At 37.3% G+C, this 26046-nt stretch overlaps 3 protein-coding genes and 1 long non-coding RNA gene across 20 annotated transcripts; 2 read left to right on the top strand and 2 right to left on the bottom strand.

Annotated features, from left to right (window-relative positions):
- Positions 1–97: 97 nt before the first annotated feature.
- MRP (Multidrug-Resistance like Protein 1) lies at positions 98–18657 on the bottom strand. Of its 17 annotated transcripts, XM_089465787.1 has the most exons (15): positions 18500–18609; positions 16715–16740; positions 14966–15082; positions 14589–14894; positions 13318–14523; positions 13114–13251; positions 12489–12635; positions 11331–11415; positions 10435–11254; positions 10010–10374; positions 5903–6126; positions 2284–2501; positions 1703–2209; positions 1258–1639; positions 98–1031 (listed from the first exon to the last, which is right to left on the bottom strand). In XM_089465787.1, the coding sequence occupies exons 3-15, from the start codon at positions 15011–15013 to the stop codon at positions 840–842; spliced, it is 4638 nt and encodes a 1545-aa protein (XP_089321913.1). In that variant the 5' UTR covers positions 15014–15082; positions 16715–16740; positions 18500–18609; the 3' UTR covers positions 98–839. The 17 variants fall into 17 exon arrangements, with proteins under 17 accessions (XP_089321913.1, XP_017857937.1, XP_017857933.1 ...); XM_018002448.2 differs by lacking the exons at positions 5903–6126; positions 16715–16740 and adding an exon at positions 3444–3664 and having other exon boundaries at positions 18500–18657; XM_018002444.2 differs by lacking the exons at positions 5903–6126; positions 16715–16740 and adding an exon at positions 4190–4410 and having other exon boundaries at positions 18500–18657.
- On the top strand, positions 15592–20856 carry Pih1D1 (PIH1 domain containing 1). The gene is made up of 5 exons (XM_018001178.2): positions 15592–15833; positions 15903–16014; positions 19727–20385; positions 20511–20654; positions 20725–20856. The coding sequence occupies exons 1-5, from the start codon at positions 15765–15767 to the stop codon at positions 20779–20781; spliced, it is 1041 nt and encodes a 346-aa protein (XP_017856667.2). The 5' UTR covers positions 15592–15764; the 3' UTR covers positions 20782–20856.
- On the bottom strand, positions 20658–21501 carry LOC149269600 (uncharacterized). Its single transcript, XR_016269495.1, has 2 exons — positions 21270–21501; positions 20658–20970 (listed from the first exon to the last, which is right to left on the bottom strand). It is a non-coding gene; the product is annotated as an uncharacterized LOC149269600 (long non-coding RNA).
- A 114-nt stretch (positions 21502–21615) lies between these two features.
- LOC149269601 (uncharacterized) lies at positions 21616–24768 on the top strand. The gene is made up of 3 exons (XM_089465789.1): positions 21616–23589; positions 23653–24479; positions 24546–24768. The coding sequence occupies exons 1-3, from the start codon at positions 21789–21791 to the stop codon at positions 24621–24623; spliced, it is 2706 nt and encodes a 901-aa protein (XP_089321915.1). The 5' UTR covers positions 21616–21788; the 3' UTR covers positions 24624–24768.
- Positions 24769–26046: the final 1278 nt, after the last annotated feature.

The raw sequence follows: 26046 nt of genomic DNA on the forward strand, positions 1-26046 counted from the left end.
TAGTTGTTATTCTTTATTGTACTTCATGATCAAGAGCTTTGTACAACATTTAAGTTAGTTAGAGTTACGTTTATATTGAATTTAAGTAAACTGTGGATTAGTTAGATGGGATTTATTTATCCTTACGAATACAATTTCAATTGATTTTTTAAGTACTCATTTTAAGTATACAGATCTTACAAAATTGATGCAAAATTTTAATTAACTACTGGGCATTGCCTAAGTGATTTAATCATTCGAAGGCAGATTTTTAAGAGACTTTTTCATTCATATACATATTTTTTAAGTACGTGATTGATTCAATTGCCAAATGGACGAGGTTCTCGGTAGTTTTCTATTTTTGTAACTTGTAAACTGGCATAGAAAAATAAATCCATTAAGATAGTTGCAATTACATATATACACACGCAAAAAACGAACTTAGGTAAGTACCATACAAAGACGTACATATATATAATTTCATATATATATATGTATATAAACAGAGGTACATTATAAATTAAATGTACCGATAAAATGAAATCCTGTCAACTTTTCGACTTAAGCTAATGAACATTTCATGGTATTTACTAAATTGCAGGCACACGCGCATTACAGTTGTTCTTGTTGTTGCTATAGTTGTTGCTATTGTTGTGATTATTGAGGTAGAACACCTTTAACGGTTTAAGTAGCTAGTTACCAGTGTTTCAGTATTATTTAAAAGCTATTGTTAAATTGCTGCCTAACTAGTTCTAGTTCCTTTCTTCTTTTTTTTTTTTTTGTTTTTTTGTTTTAAATATTTGATTTTTTTGGGCACATATTTTATGAGTTTCGGTTGGTGTTTTTAGATCGTTACAAAACTAAACAAGATTTGCATCCTTGGCCATGCTGTAGAAGGCTGATTTTGGATCGCCCAACAGTTCGGTGGGCGAAGCGAACTCCGTTATTTGTCCCTTGTCCAGCACAATCACCTTATCCGAGTCCATAATCGTATTCAGACGATGGGCAATGGTTAGCACGGTGCATTCCTTGAACTCGCTGCGAATGGTTTTCTGCAAAATATCGAAAAACAAACAAATGTTAAATGTGCATACGATTTAAGAATAACTCTTCAGAATGTAAGCTAACATAGTGAAACGGTAACATAGATATGAAATGTTAAGTTACAGTACTGTCAGTTAGCATTTTTTCAGCTGTGTTAATTAAAAGTTCTTAGTAAAAGTTAACAGAATAACGATTTGTTTGCCATGTTAATTTACAGTACCATGTCGAACATACCTGAATAAGATCATCCGTTTCCAGATCCACAGCTGCTGTCGCCTCATCCAAAATGAGCACCTTCGTCTTACGCAGCAAGGCACGTGCTAAGCACACTAATTGACGTTGACCTACGGACAAATTTTCACCACCTTCGCTAATTTCGTGATTGAGACCGGCTGTAAGGCTCTTGGCAAAGGCCTTCAAATGTGACAACTCCAATGCCTTCCAAATCTCATCGTCGGTCTTGACCTCAAACGGATCGAGATTCGAACGTAGCGAGCCAGAGAAGAGAACCGGATCCTGCGGTATGATCGTTAGACGAGATCGCAGCATGTGCAGACCCATCGTGGCAATGTCAATGCCATCGATCATGATTTTACCGCCAGCTGCTTCGATAATACTGTAAAAAAAAAGAAATTTATGTAAATTACTTTCGTTTTAGACTGGCAAACCAATGTCTTACCGGAACAAAGCCAGCGTCAAACTGGATTTACCAGCACCCGTTCGACCCACGATTCCCACCTTCTCGCCGCCAGTTATGTTAAAGGTAACGCCGCGTAACACCAGATCCAGACCTTCGCGATAGCGCACCTGAAAGTCTTTGAATTCGACGCGTCCACCCTCTGGCCAGTTCTTGGGATGCTTTTTGTCCGATTCGAGCTCCCAGGGGGCTTCCTGTTTGGTTTCGCCATATTCCTTGATGCGTTCCACGGACACGATGTTCGTCTCAATGTCCGAGGACATGCGAACCAGCCAGTTCAATGTTTGCGTCACCTGCAACGCATAGCTGACCGACAGACCAACCAGACCGGGATTCGTTTGACCACCCAGCACGGCAAACAATGAGGCGAAGAGGATAATCAAATTTCCGACCATCTCCAGGCGAACGGCAAGCCAACGATTGGCAATCAGAGATGGATATTTGCACACTTGATTCTTGTCCACCTTACTGTCCGATTCCTCAATGAAGCTGTTGATGGGGTAATTATTGATAATTAGTTGAGATTATAATTCGGTGTTTTTTTTTTTTTTTTTTCTTCTTACCGTTCCTCGACTGTGTAGGCGCGTATCGTTGAAACTCCAGTCACAGTCTCACCAAAATGCGAATAGATTGGCGAACGGGAAACGGACTCCAAGCGCATCAGCTGACGCGATGTGGCCACATAGAAACGTTGCGCGAAATAGTAGATAAACGCAATGGGCACAATGACGGCCAAGAAAATGGGCGTCGATATGCTAATAACCACAATTGTAGCCAAAACCTAAGCCAAATATAGCAAACGATTATTAAAGAGAACTTTCACATAGGTTTCTACAGGGGTGCAGGAGTTGGTGTTAGTTGGAAAATATAAATGATAGGAAACTGAAATCATGTTATTAAATTCATGTTCGATTCGAATTCGATACGATCCAAATGCATGCTGGAATGCCCCAAACGCAATTTACTTGATTTGAGTCTCGTGTTCTAAACAAATATTCAAATTCGCGGCAACTGTTTCGACACTCAAAGTTTGCATCTAAAGTTTTAACAGTGCTGTTAAAGTTAACATTATGCTCCACAAACTTGACTCGCACATGTGTAAAACAATAAGTCAATCAGCTTCAAGAATAATTTCTAAGAAAAGTAAAAGTAAAGTAATCCATCAATTAAATTTTTTAAATTTATTTTTGGATTACTTGTTCTAATCAGATGTAATAAATATTTAAGCAGTTAATAATTGATAACTACTGGAAGATCTTACGAACGTATCAAAATAATGTAACGACGCAGTAAGGACATGTCGAATGGACCTGGTCATGCAATAGCTGCGCAGCACGAATCTCTCTGAAAGCCGGAAACAACGATCTAATTGATGATAAGATACCCTAAAGAATACAATTCTATTCAAATTCTCAAGACAATACAGTGCTGTAAAAGGAATAACGAAATTCCTGTAAATAAAATTTTGTCAATGTGAAATTTGGATTAATCACAGTTGATTTTGTAAGATTGAGCTTGAAGAGTAGAAATATTTAAGAGTAATATATCGTGATATAGATTTCTTTATCTAGAACTGTATCAAAATAATAGAATATACGTAGAAAAAGAATTTTTTATATGATCAAAATAATTAATAAATATTTCTATATTTAACTTTCGGCTTCTTTGAGTTTATTTGATATTTTAGGAATAGTTTTATTCTTCTTCTTCTTGTTTTGGTTACCTCAAACAACAGCCACACAAAATTGATAATTAGCTGTGGCAACAGCTGATCAAGCGTGTCAATATCTTTGGAGAATCTGGACATAATGCGACCCACCGGCGTGGTATCGAAGTAACTCAGCGGTGCAGCCACCACATGATGCAAAAGGAAGGCGTGTAGCAATTTAGAAGCACGCAAGCTTCCAATTGTGGGCACCACAATCCTTACGACGGACAAAAAACCTGGAGATTGAAGATATATTTCTTTGAAGTTTTTCTTTAAAGATATTTTCCAGATCTGATTGGAATTATAAGAGCAGTTAATTTGCATTTCATGCTTTTGCGATCAATCACGATTAGAATCTCAAACCAAAGCGAAAGTAAAGTTCTGATTAGTTTATCATATAGATTAGTTGAGGTGTGCTGGGATAGGATTTTTAATGATATCAGGGGTATTTTAAGGACTCTTTTTCTTTTGACTGACAAAATCTAATACAGTATAGCCTCTCTAAAGTGGACATTTTAGGAAATAAATTGAAAGCTTTTATGATAGGCTGATATTGATGATGAAAAACTAAGCTATCTTGAAAAAAAAAATGTTAATTAAATGTTAAATATTGAATTTATATAAAAATCGCTAATAATTTTACGTTTGTAAACCGGAAATTAATAGGGAGGCTGTACTGTACTTTTGTTCTACTAATATTATTTTACTGTAGCAAATTGTAATCCCATCCAGTGTTGGGTAATGCTCTAATTAAAAATTACCTCAAATGCACACCAAATACAATCGATCAAGACCTCCACAATTTTCTGATCGACCGTTTCAATGTCTTTCGAGAAACGAGACATAATGCGACCCACTGGCGTGGTATCGCTGAACCACATAGGTGCGCGCAGGATACGGTTCAGCATGAGCGCGTGTAGCAGCTGAGCCGCATGCAAGCAGCCCAGCTGAAGGCCCAAATCACCGAGGAACGAGGCAATACCTGCGATATGTGTATATCAGTGCATGAAGTATCGAAACAGTATTTAAAGTTTTAAACAGCATAGAGACTAATAGAAAGAAATCAAAAACAAACAAAGCATTCCCGCTCGAAACACTAGATATATAGATATATGATATATGGTGTATGGGTTTCTTGTATGTACAGGCGTCTATAAATATCTAAAGTATCTTTTGAACGGTCCTACAAGTTGCTACGACTTTAGTAAAGGTAAGGTGATGTTAGTTTTAACTTTTTTTTTTTTTTGTTAGTCACGAGCACAATTAGTTGGACAACATACCCGAAATGCTTGCGAGTTAAACACACGAAATATTTCGGGCAATACCATATCCAATTTGTAAACATCATTGGACAACCGATCGAGTATCCGACCCCTCGGTTGCCTATCGAAAAAGGATTGTGGAGCACCCAGAATTCGACTAAACAATTGGCAAAAGAGTTTCTGTGCACCATGCAGACCGCCAATATAGACGATCAGTACGCAGGCTATATAGCTAATTACTGCAAGTTGGGGGAGGAAAAGATTAGGGATATCACAGGAGACAGTAACACATTTGAGGTTATAAACGACGCAAATTTTGGTTGGTTTAGTTAATAATAACGAATATATAATATAAAATTGGTGCAAATTTTTATATTGTGGAAATGTTGGACAGTACGTGGTATGTGTAAGAGATATAGCTGGTTGTTGAAGAGAAGGGTTTACCGGAATAAGCTGTGTCTGCATGGTACTTTAATACCTAACTCTAAATTAATACTATATAAAGAATGACAAGGAGAGACCCACACTAGATATTTTCGTCATCAATAAAAAAGTCTAAAACTAATATGCCCAGCTCAACTTTACCAAGTTCAATATGTGATTAGTTCATTCCTTTTTTGTGCACTCAACAAACAAGAAGTAAACAAATTATAAAATACATATGAAAAATCTTGAAATAAATAAAGCAAACGAAAATCAATGCAAAACCTACTGAAAAGTGAAAAATGCATTGGACTTTGCCTAGAGAGTGAAAAAAGTGAAGGGTTTACCTGAAACGCTGTGCTCAGGCACATTCGTATATTTAGGGGCATGACCAGATCCAGGCAGTTGATATCGTTCGAACAGCGATCCAAAATACGCCCCTTGGGCGTCGTATCGTAAAACTCAGATGGGCAATGCATGAGGTTATTAAAAAGTTGGCGAAACATATTGAATGAGGCGTTTAGAGTGGATGTGAAGAGTGTGATGGCGGCGCCGTAATTGCAAAGACCTACGTAGATATATATGATGATATGTGATGGATAGAGAGTTATAGAGAATCAGAGATCAGAGATCTTCGGTGTAAGAGTCTTAAATTCTAGGAAACTAAACTAAATGTAGTTCGTAAGTACAAACCATAACACAAATGCTGGCTACAAAAAATTTAAAGAAAACTCACGCGAAAAAACAGAAAACAATTTGGGAATTAGAAGAAAATGAATAAAAAAATACCATAAATATATAGGTCATGCAAGAGTCCAGGGTGCCGGGCAACTCTTCGTCGACAACATCCATATCGGCGCTGAAATTGTTCAAGATGCGCCCCAGGGGCGTTACATCGAAAAAGCGACATATCGAGCCGCGAATCACCTGATGGAGCAATTGATTGTGCAACAGTTTGGCAGCTCGCAGACCGCCGCAGTAGACAATCACGACCGCAATGTAGGCAAACACACCTAGGGAACGGCATGGAATGGCACGCAGAGATGCGCAACATTTATCGATAAACATTAGTGGGCATTTACAGTAAGTGAGTGTAATGCGAATCGAAATGGGCGCGTTTATCACTTAAAATATATATATTCCATGAAACCACCCTCAAACCAGAATCTCCCCCTATAAGCCATAGCTTCCAAAACTATATCTTCGATATTAATCGGCGCTGATGATCGCCATTGCTGATTGCTCTGAAACAGGCGCGTTTCAGAGTGAGTTATTTGTTATTGGATGAGTCTCTGTAAGTGGCTTCGAAATAAGCTATATATACAAGGTGAAATGCCCAACCAATATGATCGACAGTAACCGGTTCGTTTGACCTCTGAGACAAGAGAATTTCAGAGTAAATTGTTGTTGTTGTTGTTGTTCTTGTTATTGGATGGGTCGTTTAACAAAAACTACTATAAGAAATTAAATAAAAGCAGTAGCGTGAACTTCATATAACTTAAGTATTCAACTCAAATCAAGTAAATGTCGATTTTCGATTCCAATGAATGCGATGAATATGGATAAGGATATTATTTGTATAGAGCTTAGAAACCATGAAGCAATAATTAGAAAAGGAAGGAAGACATGAGGGGGTTTGGTTTGGTCTTAAAATACGTGTTTACCGAATAGCAGGTGGATAGAAATTGTGATACTATATGTGGGAGCACATTATCCACGGTATCAATGTCCTTCGAAAGGCGACTTAGTATACGGCCCAATGGCGTCGTATCAAATAATTCCATTGGCCATTTGAGCACCATGTTTATCATTTTGTTAAACACCGCCAGGGAACAGTGCAGGCCACCTATGGCCAGGGCGAGGCCCGCCAAATAACGCGACAAAACTGCATATCGAACATTTTAAGGTTAATCGATAAAGCTAACTCTTAAAATCGATAACAAATAAATATACACACTTATATAAATATAAAAGGGAAAAGGTATCCATGCTATACATGCGAACCATATCTATACTATTGTAGAGGAATTAGATAATCTATATAATGTACAATTTACACAAATCACAGGGCCCGTTAGTTAGCATAGATATATACAAGATTCGAATTACGTAGAGCCGTATTAGTTGCACTGAACATAGATTGGATTGGAGATGGTGCATGAATTGGAATTGATTTTGGTTTCTTTTTAAATTCTAATAGACTTACTTCCAATTTGAAATGAAGGCTATGTGCTCAGCGTTTAGTAATTTTGGCCTACATATACATATTATTAACAGATTTCCCAAATTCATATTATAGATTGAGAGTTGTAATACAAATAGATCTGTCTATAATAACTCTCCGGTTTTTTATGAATAAGAGCTAATTCTCTTTGAAACTAGTTTTAAGAAGGTAACTTTAATAAAGTGTCCTTAAAAAGTACAGTTGTGTTTGTGATGTGTATTAGAATAACGTAAGACCAAGACATTTACCGCACTTGCACAAAATATAGCGATTCGCCAGAGTAAGGGCATTGTGGTATCAACAACATTAATATCTTTCGAGAAACGATTCAGTATTCGGCCTTGGGGAGTCGTCTCAAACAGGTACATGGGCCAACGCATTACGCTATAAAGGAGTATCGAATGCAATATTATGGCGGCTCGCATACAACCAACTGCTAATATAACGCAGGACCCACAAAATGCAAGAACTAAGGTAGTAGAGGTCAGGAAGGATATAATTTCAAAAAAGAAAAGTAGAATCAACTGGGCAAAGCAAAGTGCAAAAAGCGTGTGTGTATAAGCGCTATAAGCAGATATAAAATAGATAAGCGTAATTCTGCCTTAAGAATGTAGAATAATGTTATAGATACAGCAATTTTCCTGGGAGCGAATCCTGTAATATCCCCTGGCTATCCTAACTAATGTATTATCAATAGAGCTGATCTAGGGGAAAGGTAGAACTCCCCGAATGACGTCAATCATTCTATCTAGTCTATCAAAAAATAATTGTGTTAATTTTTCAAGATGTGTTATGTGTTTCTAATGAAATGTGAATAGAAATGCTTATAAAAGTTAGAGATGTGTAATGGAATATAGGAAATTACCGCAAAGAATTGCGTAATTGCGACGCGTAGATTGAGAGGTAAAGTCGTATCACAGGTATCGACATCCTTGGAAAAACGGTTGACAACACGACCGATGGGCGTAATATCAAACAATTCCATGGGCCAACGCATAACGAATCGCACGAGTGTATTATGCAAATATTCGGCGCTATAAATGCAGCCCAGCGACAGGGCGAGGGTCGAAAGGAAACTGCTCGCAACTATATTTGGATAGAGAGGATCAGAAAGATCAATATACCACGACACCGACCACAAAAGGACACAATGGCAAAGGCAGAGGCAATAATGTGTATGAAAGCAAGTGATGTAACGAAACATTAGCTTTGATTCGATATCGATAGAGCGTGTGGGTACAGTGAAGTGCGTTGGTTAGTTATGGGTAGAATCTATCGAAAGTTGTTTACCATGTAGATCTGTGACAGGACGAAACGTATATTAAATGGCAGTACGTTATCGATGGTATCGATATCTTTCGAGAATCGATTAACAATACGTCCCAGTGGCGTCGTATCGAACAGCTCCATCGGCCAGCGCAAATTCGCATGCAGCAGAACGTTATGCATGGTGCGCGAGCACTGAAGACCCGCCAATGAGCCACAGAGCGATGCGAAATAAGTCAATCCGACTACAAATTTTGGTGCATTTTGGTTTTTTTTTTTTTTTTTTTTTTTTAATATTTTGCAAAGGGAAAATAGAACAAGAAACACACAGCTCTTAAGTATAAAATACATAGAAATTAAAATGCACACAGACATTCCCCCACGGGGAAATTGTTAAGACATTTTTTAATCACATTCTAGGTTTAGGCATGCTCTGAATTGAATTTGTACATAGGGATTGGCTCTGAATGAGATTTGAATATTTACAACCTTTCTAAATTTTATTATTAGTTTTTAGTGTTTTATATTTACAAGATATAGATCACAAAAGTCATTAAGTAACTACAAAACGGTTTCATTTCAGTGTTTTCAAATCTTTTTCCCTATTGAAGTGCTATCGCCCAAAAACCGTACATCTGTAACTAGTTTGCGATAGCTGAACCGTTATTCTCATTCATTTCATGCCTAATTGAACTAAAATTCGAAGTGCTGTGCCAACTGTATAGTCTTAAAGCGTGTGAATTTAGCAAATGTGTGCAAATTAAAAGGTGTTATCTATTTTTAAATACATATTAAGTTGTATATACATTCTACGTCTATATGCAGTTCGTGTTTGTTTTGAAAATGAGTTGTCGGATCGTCGAGTCGGTGTTAAGAGATTGTGAATTGTTTGCGCAATTTTCGTGTTGTCAGCGAGTTATTTATGCATGAATTAGCGGGCAAACATAAAAAGCAAAATAAAAGTAAACAAAAAACGTATACAACAACCAAACACCATACAAAATATAAGAAATGGTGACAAAATAGCACATTATATTCAATTCAATAGTATACGTGTTCCATTCCACTTGTCCCAATCAAAATTTATGGGTTTAAAGCGCATTTAGTTAAATATAATCATTATACACAATATACAACTGAAATATAATCATTATACACAAAATGAAGTGTTTCATTCCAACCGTTTCAATTACATTTGAATTTTAATCCGGAACTATACGATCTGCTTTTCTTTCACCATTTTTAATTTATAATTAAAAAGCCACAAAAACATTTAACATATAAAAACATATATACTAAAAAAAACATTTAACGGAAATGAGACGATAACGATAGCGATAACATAAATGCCACAAAACATATATGTATGTAGGTAGTAAGAAAAAACTGAATCACAGTGAACTCACCTTGACCGAAACCGAAGGCACCATAGACACCCAAATACATGTTCCTTTTGTCCGTATTATGCTCCACTTCCTTATCGTTGGACCACTGGGTGAGCCACAAATTCGAGCCGATTTGGAAGGCTTGGAACACAAAGTTGAGCACCAAAGTGGCGACCGATAAAAAGATGCCAACACTCTTGATATAATGCTTATAGACACTGAAATCAACGCCGCCTGTTTGCGATTTCTCAATCTCAATCAGTTTGCCTTCCAGTTCTTGTTTCTTTTTCAACGAGGCAGCGGAGGCAGTTGAATCGTATGAATCTTGGCGTTTGTTACGACGACGCAAACTGCCGCCCATCAAGCTGTCGGCAGATGTGACGGAGCTAAAGAGCAAAATAAATAAATATATAAGGAGGATCTGAAGATAAATGCATCCAACTTACATAGAGTCTGATAGGCTTTCGGTGCGAGCGAGCAGTATGGCCTTTTCGAATGGGGCAATCAAAGCGGGATCAGTTTGTGATAGCTGTCGCTTGATTTGATCAATTTCCTCCGCCTCTGCCTCGCCCTCTTGCAAATGCTGCATAAGGAAGTCAGCAAAGGCACCACGATTCCTCAGCAATTCACTGTATGTGCCACTCTCACTAATCTCGCCCATTTTCATCACATAGATATTATCGGCCTGTGGCAGGAACGTAATGCCATGGGTGACAAGGACGCGGGTTTTTTTCGCCAACATGCCCTTCGGTCCCAGCACCTCTTCAAAGATGTGTTTGCCTACGTGCGAGTCCACAGCGCTCAGCGGATCGTCCAGTAGATATAGATCCGCATTACTGTACACAGCGCGAGCCAAGGAGATGCGTTGCTTTTGGCCACCGGACAGATTGATGCCCTTCTCACCGATCTCGGTGCGATCGCCAGCAGAAAGGATCTCAATATCCGTACGCAGAGCGCATGCGTCGATCACTTGATTATAGCGCTTGCGATCGTACGCTTTGCCAAACAATATATTATCACGTACGGTCGCATTCTGGATCCATGCCTGCTGTGGCACATAGGCCATTTTGCCCACCGTGTTGACCGTGCCCGAGATCTTTTCCATTTCGCCGAGGAACGCTTGGATGACCGAGGACTTACCGGAACCAACAGTGCCAACTATGGCGACTAGATTTTGTTTACGCACCTCCATATTGATATTCTTGAGCGTCAACTCATCCTCGTCACCCCAGGAGAAGTGCCCGTTCTCAATGGTCATGGGATGGGCTATAAAAGAAAAGTATTAGTATAATAATTATATAAAGGTTTATAAATAATTGTATGCCAATATAAATCTACTCACGCTTTGAGGAATCATGTTGTACATTGTCTGGGTCTAGCTCTTCACTGTTCAGGAATTTGTTTATGCGTTTTACAGAAACTTGCGTCTAAGCAAAGAGGAAATCGGTTAGAGATTATTTTATCCATATACAACACTAGTCAACACACAGCTATTATTAGTAGTAATTTCGTGGATGGGGTGTACGGAAAGGTTTTGGGAGAAGCTCTTGTCTACGAAAGTAGACCTACAAACTCGGGTTACCGGAATTTTGGTACCCTTGCAGAGCTAGGGGTATTTTATGGATGATATATAAATATATTTATAGCCTTAATAGGATTGTTTTATTAAACACCCAAATAAAAGCGAAATTCTACTCCTCAAATACGACTACATTAGATTTTGAAAAGGTCGGACAAAAACTAAAATTGTTTTGAAGATAATAAATTAAATAACAATTTCTTTCTCTCTCAAAAAATACCCTCTGCAAGGGTAAATTGAATTTTAAACTAAATGAAGATGCTATAGAACTAGAAATAGAATAGAATAGCATATGAATTGCCCCACTAAAAATGTCAACAATTTTTTCATAGTAAAGGACACTTGAATAATAATATCTAAAAAGCCCTTTAAAAAACCGCTAACAATAAATACAAATTATGAAAACTGATTTACCACCTTCAACATATTTTTATGAATTTTTTAGTATCTGATTAACTTTGTTCTTTGAACAAAGTGTATCTCTCAGGAAAGAGCGAACAACATCTAATTCGAAAAGTTGAGGAACAAGATACAAATCTTCGTTCAATTGAACCATTTATAAATTTAAAGTTAAATGAATTAGATTTTTATGTTAGTTTTCGAGAGAGGTTAGGTTTAGTTAGGATTAAATATAGGTCATTGTTTGCTGTAGCTAAATAAAAAATAATAATTATAAAAGTAAATAATATAGTTGAACAAAGATTGACAATCACAATACAGCACAATATATTTTCCCAATTACATCTAGATATGTATGTAAATAAAACATATATATATATATTTATACGATAATGGACTGAGTAGTTTTTGATATTGTATTATTTTCAGACTATCATCGTTTGAATATATATCAGTCAAATCACATGTAATATCAAGGTGTACATGGGGAAAAGAAGTCGATTCGCAATAAGGTTAACTTACTTGCACCAAGTTGGTGATCAGCATGGGCAACATGGTTAGCGGAAAACGAAGGATGTTGAATAATGATAATGAGACAAAGGTTTTTTTCGCATCGAGCACATTATTCTCATCGATTAGAACGTATGTGGCAAATGTGACTAATGATACCTAGAATATACAGTAATTTTATAGTAATACGATATTGGATTATAGGTTTCGCTTGTATTTTGTGAGCCCACTCTTGCGGTGCTGATAGATGCCCATAGCCGAAGTAAATGGTTCTCGAATTATATATATTATTATTAATAGATTTCCAATTTCCAGTTGATCCTTGGGCTTTACCTCGACTATGTCTACCATCAGCATGGGCATTACGGCCAATGGCAGCCTCATGATTTCGAACAGTGAAATGCTGACAAGGGCTTTTGAGACGCTCAGCTGATTCGCCTCGTCGGACAATACGTAAGTGGCGAATGTCACCAAGGATACCTTATTGTGTTTGTTTGATTTTTTTTTTTTTCGTTTTGTTTTTTTTTTTTTTTCAAACATTTTAAATGATAGATATACAGATTCCTCGGTTAAACTCCATCAAGTCAAGTTCTGCAAAGAGAATTCAAAGTGTGGCCAATCGTTTGCCATAGCTTACCAAGAAGGGAGCGCAGGACCAAAGGAAGGATGTGCTGGCATTCAGATAAGCCGTAGCGCGTAGTGTAGCTATTTCCTTATCACGTATGTCCAGTACCTGTTTCTCAAAGCTGGGCTCCCAGGCGTAAAGCTTGAGCACCTATAAGAATACAGATTATAAATATTACACGATATCGTAATAATCTCTTAGATGAGCTCCACTAACCTTTATGCCACTCAAGACTTCATTCATTAGCTTAACACGTTCATCCTTATACTTCATTTGCCTTATTTGATAGGTCTTAATGCGACTTGCTATGAATCCATTGAGAGGTATCATAATGATCATCACGGCGAGCCCGGCTAGCACAGATGGACCCAACTGCTGCCATAAGAAATACAGGGCCAAAGCGATTTGCAATGGGGCCGACCACAGCATATTCAAATACGTTGTCAAATCCATGAAACGTTGAGCATCCACAGCCATTAGATTCACAATTTCTCCAACCGTCGACGATTTACGTGCCGCATTCGAAATGCGCAAAGCTTTCCGATAAATGCAATTGATTAAAGCCGTGCGAATGCGTAGACCCACAATAAACATGCGATGGAAATATTGAGCGAGTATGAATGTCTGTGCGCTGGCTAGCACAAAAAGTAGAATCGAATACATAATGCCCTTCCATTCTGGTTGTGGATTCGTCTGATAGTCCTCCACATAGCCAATGATCAAACTCAGCACCTGCGGCTGGGCGAAGGTTAGAACATCGGTGATCAGCTTGAAGAAGGAGCCAAAGAGAAAAATTCCACCAAACGATTTGTATATGGGCGGCATAATGCTAGCCATGCCCTTCTTCTTGCCATTCTTCTGGGGATTCTCAAAGGAGACTTTGCCATTGCTGAATTGTGCTTTCGTCTCCTGTGCATTAGCCATGCGACGATAGTTCTTGCGCACATTCTTATTCCAGTAATAGGCAAAGGTGGGCATCACCTCCTTACAGCTATCCTGAGGCCGTAAATCCCATAGATCCTTCTCCTCCAACGGATTGCGATAGCCCTTCAGGGCCATCTTGTCGAACCAGCTGTATGTGATGCGGGAAAGGAAACTGGCCGACAGTTCGGGAATCTCTTTTGGTCCTCGCTTATATTTCGTTTGCCTGGGCAATCGATCGGCGAAGCAATTGAGTATCAGCATCAGCACGGAGAAGGTAAAGAAGATGAAGAAGCTGCAAAATTGGTACGTTTCCCAGGAGAAGTCATGTGGCGTCGCGTTCTGTGAGTTGATTATATCACTGCGCTCCTGATGCATTCGCGCCTCGGTGCGACAGCGCGGTATGGAGAAGATCACCAAGAAAAGCCAGAAGAGAAATTGGCAACCAGATGTTTGCACGCCATATTTCCGATTAAGGGGTATAAAAATCAATAGCATTATCTGCAAGCAAGAAGCAAACGATAGTTATAGAGAAATTTAACTCAACTGCAGTTCATATTTCTTACAAAGGTTGCCAATTTAATAACAGGAGTCCAAATATCAACAGGATAGATCGGTATATCCGCTTCGCCTTTCTTGACAAACGCCATAATTAAATCCAGAGCGGTGATTATAATTAAGCCCACATTGAACAACACTTTACCAATGTTCAATTTATTCCAGGGTATATTCCTATCCAAACTTGCTTTCAAATACCAAAAATCGATGAGAACAAATGCCCAAAAAAATGCACAGGGTGCCCACACTAAGACAGTTTGTTCGAAACAGATCGTAAAATCTGGATCAACTGTCCACCACGTCGCATTGACATCCTGTTAGAAAATAAAGAAAATTATACAACAAATGTTTAAAATATATATAAATATACTTTTTTGGCACTCACCCAGAATGTGGAGCCGCAAAACTCGTCCATGGGTGTATTGTCTCCCATGGTCGCGTTTTGTCTTCTAACTTTTTCTCTAGGCACTCCTCCACGTGCGAGTCTTTCAGCTTAACGCAACTGTAAAACATGAAACATGAAAGTGAAGAAAAGATTGTACTACTGTAAAAACAGCTGGTCTATTTCGCAAGACGAAAACAATAATAAAAAAAACGATAACGATTAATTTAGCGGAGTGTTGCCTATATATCTATTTATAAGTTAGAGCTGGCATTTTCGAAAATTTAAAATTAGCTAAAATATGTGTACTAATTGTTTGTTATATTATAAACATTTATATTAAAAAGTCGATAACAAGATTGAAATTTAAAGCTGATTAAATAACTGTCAATCGTACATCAAAATTAATTTTGAAAATAAAAGCATTTTTTCACACATTTGTCAGAAACTTCATTGCATTTGTACTTTGAGTAATATTTGTTACATTTAATGTGCAGCTCAGCAATTTAAACTTTTACCACCTTTTACCAAACCAAGTATTTTCGTGTCAGCTATTTTATTTTTAGCGGATTTTGGTATATACGCAACCCAACTCGTTCATCGATAAATAACCTGACAACACTTCACAGCACTAATTTTGTTATCGAACCTATCGCTTAGCAACCTGACAGCAACTTGCAAAAATAATAACACAAAATCAGAAACTGGCTGTCACAAAACTAGAACAATCGAAAATAATATTCAAATAGTATTCTATATTATTAAATAAAGTAAAATTCGTATATAAAACAAATGCATCATCATGTCGAACCTTAATACCTTTATAGATGGCAACGACAGCTTTCGCGACCAGAATTTGCGCTTCGTCAAGGTAAGCGGAATTAAACAAAATACAAGAAGAATATAACTCTGAATAAATACAACTATTGTTTCCTTTTAGAATGAATTTGAAGACAATATAAATCAGTTCTTTAGTGGTGGAGCTACAGCTACAGATCAGACCGCCATGACAGCACCGCCACGCGACTGGATTATCGTACAACCTACTCCCGGTTAGTGTTTTTTTTATTGTTCTTAAAATAACAAATTGTTGTCTCACGCGCATGACAATTGAAATTTAATGCAATTGCCTTGTTGCTAACAATTAAATCAGATTTTAAGCTCTTATCAGTAATTGGCTTGAGCGTCACAAGCAATTCATAAATCAGTGACAAACACATAGATTGCCCCCTGCGCTAATTCGCTACGAGGTGTTCACATATAAAATATCTTTATTAGGCTTGACCGTCTTGTCGCTAAAAATTCCTAACAAAAATACTTTGTATTAGTAGCTATGTGGGTCTATATATATAGACATATTTCCAGCGCAATCATTAAACCAGTTTTGCCTCTCCCTACTCTTGATCTTTGCCAATGCCACAATATATGTCCACCTGTATTTATTTTATTTTATTGATCTATGCTTGATGCCAGAAACGAGTTTGTTTGTCTGTTTAGTATAAAACTTTTGTTGAATCAAGCAACTACTTTTTAGCTATTTGTCAAACAACGTAGATTAAATGCTCTAAAAAATTTCCTCTGAATTTCTCTTTGAGATTTTTTGGGAAATTTACATGTTCTAAAAATTAACATAGGGAAATCTTAGAACTTTTATAAAAGCATATATAACAGCTTTAAAATATTTTTATGTTCTATGTTGTATAGAGCTCTTCAGAATTTTTAACTAGATTAGTTTTATTTATTTTTAAATACCTGAATTTTTAAGCTTTATATACTATCTGAAAAAAAATAAAATAAAATAAAATAAAATCGTCGACCCTTTTGTAACAAGCAAATAATCTGCAAAACAATCAAACATGTAGCATATAAGAATAGAACTGTGAATGCATTCATTGTGAATTAAAGATAAGCTTCGTTGCAAACCGACTGACAAAATTAATTATACTCTACCCAAGGTTAAAGTAAATAATCAAACAGAAAAAACGGGTATTTTTTCTCTTCTGTAATTAATGGCAAACCTGTTCCGGCGATCATTCAGTGTTATGTAATATAATCAAATATCTCAAAACGAAATATGTATTTATAATACAAAAATTGCGATTAGAAGAAATGCAGAGATATTTTGCTACACATATTTTCAATTAACATACATATACATATGTATATAAAAATATGTCGACTCATTCTGATGCTGTATATTCTACAGGAAAGGGCAAACCGCAATATAAAATAAAAGATAAAAATAAAGTAACAAAAACCAAAGTTCAGTATACTTTGCATATACAAGATATAGGTTCCATTGAAAAGAACATTGAAAAGATATATGATACATATATGCAATAAATAACTCGTGTGCCCTGTAGACGAAATTCCATAGAGAGTATATTGTATTTATCTGTTTTATATAGGCCATAAACTCTTAAATGGAAGTCATCCTACATTGTTGTCAGTTTCACTGCTACGAGGCCCAACTCATTTTAAACTGTTCACACACATTTAACTAGTATTTTTCACTGACATTCATTAAGCAAACACTGGTTAAACATTTAGACAGGGTATTTCCCAGTCGCATGCACGAGTTTTCTTTTGGATATTTATAATTGTCTTTTGAATGTTATCGCAGCACACTTGTCTATCGTTATCTAGACTGTTGAATTCATTGTTTTCGTTCATGGTGTCCTTTGACAGGATTGCGCATATTCCAATTATCTCATTATCTTTCAAGTGGCGAAGTGGCGAAGTGGTGAAACGTGAGTGGCAACGCGTTGTTATCAATCGCAAATCCAAGTACCCGTACTTGCCCAATAAACACATACATACATAATTGTCATAGATGTACATATATATGTGTGTGCAACAATAAAACTACTGTTATAGACATACATACATATATACATAGATGTTCGCGTGTATTGTTTCTATTTACTGTTGCTTTAGTTTTCAATTGCACTTTATAATTTTATTGTTCTAAATGCTTATCGCGCTTGTTTATAACAGATTGGATGAGTGTGTGCGTACAGTGTCTCTCATCCACACTCTCTCTCTCTCTCTATGTCGAGGACCCTTTTTTCGGCAGCACGCTCGAGCTTCTGTTGAGCTTCACTGACGTCATCGTCTAAAGTCTTGCCTAAAAACTATGCTAACTGTTTTAGCTGATCACAGCATAACGTACACGCGCACAGACACACACACACGCATACGAATACATGTTATGCATATAATTCATTTAATTGTTTTTCTTTTTTTTGTTCGATTCAATCAATTATAAATCGGCATTGAGCATGGCCGAACAAAAACAATTTGTTTATTATCAAATTTAATTTTTTTAAATGATTCATTCAAAATCGTTAGAATTTATTATTTACAACACTTATAAAGCCCTTCTAGAATACGCGTAGAGAGCATTTCACAATGTGTGTCAAATAACTTTTCATCGCACTTGTTACGCTTGCAGCCAACCGAATAACAATAACAACTACAACGGCAACAATGACAACAAACACACACAAACCACAATAAAAAACCACTTATAATTACCTCGGCAAATTTAATCGGACTTAAATACAACTTGATAACTTTTTTCGTTATTTCTATTTTCGGGTGTTCCTTTCGACCGGTCCGTGTCGAGCGACAGAAGCAACTGAATACCAAACGCACAAACCAGCGCAACTTATTTGTTTCTATTTGATACGATAGCGGTCGGTTAGCTCTCTGACCAATACTAATGTAGCAGAAGGCAAACTTGATAGAAGACAAAATGTGCAAGCTCTCACACATCCACAAATGCCCTCTCTCGCTCTCTTTCACGCTGTGTTCTTTTGTTTGATCGGCGCGACAAGCTATGCCGGCATAAAAAGCCCAAGCAGCCTGCTGGCCACCCTTGCTAACTTAACGTGTGGCAGATGAGCAGACACCCACACACAGACTCACATACAAACATGCATAGCAATTTTTGCATTTGGCTAGTCATTGCCCATTAGCAATTTAACGCGCGCGAATAGATAGTGTGGAAGGCCTCCAAGAGAGTTAGTTGATAAGAGCAAGATAGAAAGAGTTAATGATGATTTCGCGAGCAAACGTTTGCCGACCATATACATACATACATACGCACATGTATAGGCTTTTTATGAATAATAGTTAAGGGGAATAACAGTGTCTATTGAATCATATTTAAAAAGATACAAACTTTATTTGATGTGACAGGCAATAGTATACAATTGTTTACAGAGACATAACACATCCAATAAACATACATATGCTCAACTTAAAAGAAATATAAACGGGTGAAAAAAACAAAAACAAACACACAAGCACATATGTACATATGTATGTATTGTCTCTCTTTACAATGAGACGAGCTTTAATTGCTGTTTCGAACTCTTTTCGTCTCTCTCAACGTCTCATCGTTTTTTGATTCTATCCCAAAAGCCGTCGATGCCTAAAATTATGCATGCAACTTTATAAAAGCTTCAGGCTTGAACGAGCGCAATAAAGTGAATTGGAAAGGTATCGACAGTTATCGAGAGCGATTACAAATTACAATATACTAATCGTAGGCGAAACGGTTATTATAAGCGAAAATGATTTGTATCAACAGAACATTAATCGTATGAAAATGACATATTTTTTTAAATTATTTATTTATTCAACATAATCTGATAGAAAATACATTTCTTTATTTGAGGTAAATTAATTTTCAAACAAATTTTTGATCAATTCAATTATTAATTAGTTACAATTTTCTGAATTCGTCAATCTGATCAGGTTTCTGTGTGAAGAGCTTTAAGATCAACAGCGATGAAAAGTTCTTCATAAACGTTTGCCAAGCACCGGAAGTGCCTGGACCCAAAGATATATCCGATGGCGAGCTAATAAGTATATTGGAATCAACGACGCCCGGATCGTTTCGCGTCCCAATGAGCATTTCGGAGATACGTCATACCAAAGATCGCTCCAATAACTCCGTAGAAGTGTGCGACATAGCAATAAATCCAAACTTTTTGACAAAAATAAAAAAATCGCAACTCTTCAACAATTTCTTTTTGCAAATCGTTGCCGAAGCGCTCAGCGAAAAATACAATGTACAAATAACGATGGATAAGACAATAATATTGAGTAATCGCAAATTTATCGGCACTTTGGTGGCGCATCGTGTGAGAAACGAGGATATGCAAAGAGCAAGCGGTGCATGTGGTACACCTGACGCAGTTGGCAGAGCAATTTCGGGAAACAAAAATACAGCGGAGCCATCCACGTCCACATCCACAAAGCCTTCGAAATTAGTGCAGGAAATTGATGAGCAGCATGCTGCAACTATTCGTAACAACTGGACCAAAAATCATCAGCCGCTTTATAAGCTACGCGCCCGAATCCGCGATGAGAATGTCGACGAAATTCATGCCGAGCTTTATTTACCCAATTGCGTGAGTACAGCGTTTTATATACGCTATTCCATATATTTTAAGATTGAAAAGTTTAAATCCTAATCGTTTAGACTGCCCCCGCATAATTTAAAAAATAATCACTTATTTCACCTTGCTCCAACCAGGTTTCATCCCAAGAGTTCAGCTTGGATGTAGGCGAAGATCGCATTTTGGTTGAGTCCTTGAAACATGGCTATATATTTGATACATTTGTCAAATATCGCCTCAATCAGGAGCGTGCGCAGGCGCTATTTGATAAAACAAGCAAGGTATAAACCTTAAATTATAATTTATTTAAATAATTAATTGAAACACTAATATTTATTTATATTTTTACAGATGCTTCAAATTCGTATTCCGGTCATTACACCACAAAGCGGCATTCAATGCACTTAGCTATTAACAAATAAATTACTTCAATGTGAAATGTAAAAAATAATAAAAATAAAGCAATGCAACTTAAATTTGAAACATGATGTTTATTTTACCCAAACGCATCCTTTCACTAGGGTCAGCAACTCTCTTTTCGTCAGCGCGCTTCTGTCCGCATCTGTTCTCCAAATAGTCAATCATTAAAGCTTGACTCTGAAATACAAAAATGATGAGCAGTGTAGCATTTCGAGAGCAGACTTGTTAATAAACGAAATTTAATATAATTTCGCTACAAAAATGTTTTTTATGCCTAGTATAGTCATTTTAGGTAATTGATGAGAAATATATCTTTATATTAAGATTATGTTTCGGAAATATTTAAAATTAAAAAAAAAAATACTCTTTTCTTGGTATTTTATGAAGAGATATTCTCTCAAATACAATAAAGATTTGGCTAGCCAGGTTATGTGAATGTATGTATTCTACCTGACATTGTAAGTATGTTATTTTACCTGCAACTGACAGTTATTCAGCCCTGGTTGTGTCTGTTACAATCATGAATTAGTGGTTACAAACATGAATTTAGTTCCAAGTCTCACCAAAATTATAAAACAGTAAATCCGAACTGCTTTAAAAAATAGCGATCCTAAATTTAAAAAATTTGGAAATTCTAAATTGAAAAATGAGAATAAAATATGAGAATATTTATTAGAAATAGATTGAATGATTAATTTAAGAATAAAATGAATCAGAACAGTGAACTGTCACGAATAGTTTTTGAATCAGTTCATATTCGATGTAGCGCATTTTGACGTTTGACAGCACTGCTTTGTATATGTGAGCTTGTGCGTTTGGATATATGTGTGCCTGTGCGTGTGCGTGTCTGTCAAATGTGAAAATATTACAAGTTCGAACGGCATCAAGTAAAAAGAAATTAGTTAAAAAGTTACGAAAAAAAAATATTGCCGTTTACATTATACGTTCTCGACGCGTAATTGCCAACAAATAAACGAATTTGTGAGCAATTAGCTATGGATTATAGATACAGCGCCTACGGCATTGGCCAGCGTCGTCAGCCCAATGATGCATCGTCTTTTGCGCCAATTCGCGGCGGTGGTGGTGGCAGCGGTGCCGGCGGCGGCGGTGGCAGCGGTAACATCAGCGGCAACGGTGGTGGCAGTGCAGTCGACGACAATTTCCGTCGTCCAATGAACTATGGTCGCACGGATAGTTTTAACAATAGCAACAGCGGAATTGGTTTTAATAATCAAAGATTTTCTGAAATTGATAGCATCAAATTTGGCAACAATCAGCGTTATTCCGATAACGATAACAACAAATTTGGCAGCATGCAATCAAACACTTTTGGACGTTCTACCGATGTCGGCATCAGCGGTGGTGGCGGCGGCGGCTACTCAAATTATTCTAATAACAATCAACGTTTTAACAACAGCAATAGCCATGGCAGTCTTGCACCGATCAAGAGTAGCTTTGACGATAAGTTTCGACCACAACAGCCACAACTACAGCCGCAGCAGTCGCAGTCGCATTCAAATTTCCTTGGCCGCTCTTTTGAGCCAAGATCAAACTCTGTTTCTATGTCTGGCTCTGATAATTATCGTGGGCCCCTGCATCAACAACAACAGCTGCCAAGCAATTTGGGCCTAACTCGTTCCATTAGCGATCTTAATTACAGCAACATTCACACTAACAACAACATCAACAACAAATCGGACAACACTCCATCACGTTTTTACAATAATGATCGCAACTTGGACACATTTAGGCGCGATACCTTCAGTGGCGTCAGCGGTGGCGGTGGCGGTGGCCAAGACTCGAATCATGTGAGCCGCACTGGCTCCAATTTCAAGTTCAACAATGATCGCCCGGCAGCACCGTATGGGCGTGCCAATAATACTGGAAACTTTGACAATTTTAATGATCGCAATTTTAATAACGACTTTCGTGGGCCACAACCGCCCAACGATTATGGCTTAAACTTTGACAACAACAAAATCAATAACAGCAATAGCAGCAACAGCAGCAATCCACAATCATTTTACAATAACAACAATAACAGCCAGAACAATGGGCCGGGCAACTATCGCGGTCCGAACAACTCTGGTTCCGCTGGCAATACTTTGGCAGTGTTGGAAACGGTCAATGCTTTGATGAAGAACCAATCGAACTGGCAAGTGGGCAACAACAATTATGGCTTTGGACCGGGTAAACCGATTGGCGGCGGCAATCGCAACAATAAATGGAATGGACCTGCAAATATTAGTGGACCGCCGATTCCCAAGCCTAATCAAGCTGCCATGGGCAATAGGCCACCGTTTCCCAATCAGGGGCTAGGGCAAGGACAAGGACAAGGACAAGGAGGGGGACGTGCTCCCAGACAAATTAACAGCAACAATATCAATTATAATAACAAGCCACAGTTGCCCAATGTTGCACGTAACAAGCAGTTCAATCCACAACAGCAGCAGCAACAACAACCGAAACAGCAACAACAACCGAAACAGCAGCAACAACAACAACCGAAACAGCAGCAACAACAACAACCGAAACAGCAGCAGCAACAACAACAAAAACAGAAACAGCAGCCGCAGCCGCAGCCGCTGCCTCAAAGACAATTTGTTAATAGGAATGTATCGACAGTTAAGAATGTGAGTGTCAATGGCGGCAAACCGAAACCCGTTAATATGCCGCCCAAGCCGAATGCGCCCAATGCTGCCCCAAATACTCAAGCGAAAGGCATTAACAACAACAGTAACAACAACAAAAAAGAGATTGAAGCACAGAAGCCAGCAGAGAAAACTATTGTTAAAGGTATGCGATGATATTAAATACTTATATATAATGCATATCTAATCTATATATATCTCCTTTTAGTTGGAGCTCAAAAGCGTGTGGCTGAGCTAGCTCCTGCGCCCCTGACCAAGGCGGATATCAAGCGTCGCAAGCTCGCAATTAAGCGTGGATTTTTGATCGGCGGCTTTAAGCTGCCCTATATTAATAACCTGAAAGTAGCGTTGCCTCAGCCCGAGGATAAATCGTATGCGATTATGTTCTTCGAACAGTTGCCCAATTATAGTACAAGCGGCGAAGAGCTGGACGATGAGGCAATGGCTGAGAGTCAGGATTACGAGCAGGAAGGCAAAAATGCTGGACGCACCTTGGTGAAACGCATTCGCAAACGTTTGCACTACGAGTGGGCCATCAAGGAGGAGGCCAAGAAATATACATCGTGGCAGAGCTGGTGGACAGATTACAAGTGGTGCGAGGAGGCTATCAAGGAGGAACTGGCCACCTTTGGCAGCGTTAATTTGCGCAATTGCTTTATACCTGATTTGCCACGTCTGACCACTGAACAGGTGGTCGACGTTATTGTTAACCAAGCCCAATTTGCATTGCAAAAGAATTCGGACAATTATTTCAATAATATGAAGTCCATATTTACACTAATGAATATCACATTTTTGGAGAACCTCAAGATGCCCAATACCGAGAAGGTTCAGAATATGATACGAACGGTTCCAAATGAATTTTGGACTTACAAAATGCGCAGCATGATCTATTTGTGGGCTCAGTATAAGAAAATCTCAAAGACTTCGTCGCCGTCCACGGAAACTGGAGTCAAAGAGCTGCAGGCCATAGCACGCGATTGGAAGAATCCGTTATTCCATTGGATAGCCAAGCAGGCATTCGACGAGTTGAAGGTATGAAATAAATATTTCGATGGAAAAATATTATATTCTCTTAACATTTCCATTTCTCTTTGCCAGGCCATCAGCGAGGTGGAATGGCCGGAACACAAACAGCAGTACCCAACTTTAGAGTCCGCTGCACCTTTATCATCTTAAAGCAAATTCTACACCTGTATGCATTTTGAAACCCAAGTTGATATAAATTTGATTATACATATATAAATGATTTTTATGTGTCCACCCATAAGCAAAAATTTGTAGATTGAGAATGAATAAATAAATGCATACATTAAATAGTAAACGATTTTACTTTGAAGACAAGGAAATTTTGAGAACTTGTATTTTACACATATATAATTGCTTAGATCGTAAATTTGCTTTAATAAGCTCAACAAATGGAGATCGTATTAGAAGTATCGATAATCCGCATCTGTTTAAGATAGTCGAGTATCGAGAATATCCAAACAGTCGTTAAGCTTTGAACATTTGAATTCTTTGCTTTAGCCAAATCATTTTTAAAATAAAAATATTTAGAGCTTAGTTCATTAATATAAAACGGAATTATTTGTTCGTTTGTGTTTTTAAATTCTTCCGTTGAAAATACACTTGTATATTAAAATCTAATGTTATCTTCGTCAAAATGTTAGTAAAGAGTTTGAATCAAAGTTTTGGCTTATAAATATTAGCGATATTTTCAAAATGCCTTTACTCCGAATATCGTATTTATATTTGGCATCTCTAACAACAAAAACATTAGTACAGTTGCACGCAATAAAACCGCAACTCATTTGAAATGCTGAGATTAGAAAATTATAGCTTAAATTGAATTTCACAATTTCGGAATCGATTTCAAATTAAAAAATAATGTCATATCGCCACAGTATATAATATATACAGGTGAAAATTTAATGTAGTACATCTGCTATATATGTAAATAATTAAAGACAAATAGGTGTTTACATAAGCACATATTCATTAAAGCCCACGTCACAGAAATTACTAGACAAATAGATCATAATAGATCACATAATTATCAAAGTCCACTTCACCGAAATTGTGAAATAGATCATAAAAATTTTTATTATTTAGTATGGTAATTAGCCGATGTTTGCAAGTATCGCAATATAAAATTTTCCCCAAGCCTTCGCGAAATATCGATATTAAATACAGTATCTATTTTATGATCACTATTAACGGTGCATTTCTGTGCACTTGTGATCTATGTAAAATTGAAAATCTTTAGAAATATGTATGCTACATGTATCTTTATTATCATCTTTTAATTACAATATCAGTTTCTAATCAACCATTTATAAGAAGCTCGCCTCACACATTATGTAATCCATACAAATGCTTTAGTTACATATGCTTCTAAACACTCAATAGCTTGTAAAGGATAAAGATTCGGCAATCCTCAAGCCTCTGCATTTATTGCAGCTGTTGTTTGTCAACGTTTTCTCGTCGAAGTCTAGGACGGACTTTTGCTCGTAGATCAAAAATATGTATTAATGTAATCCGCTGTCTTGCGGCGAGCTGAAACTACAATAGGTCAATAGCATATAAAATTTAAAAAATTCAA

Source organism: Drosophila arizonae, chromosome 3, assembly GCF_054131065.1.
Source record: "Drosophila arizonae isolate 15081-1271.41 chromosome 3, UAZ_ARI_1.0, whole genome shotgun sequence".
Classification (NCBI taxonomy): domain Eukaryota; kingdom Metazoa; phylum Arthropoda; class Insecta; order Diptera; family Drosophilidae; genus Drosophila; species Drosophila arizonae.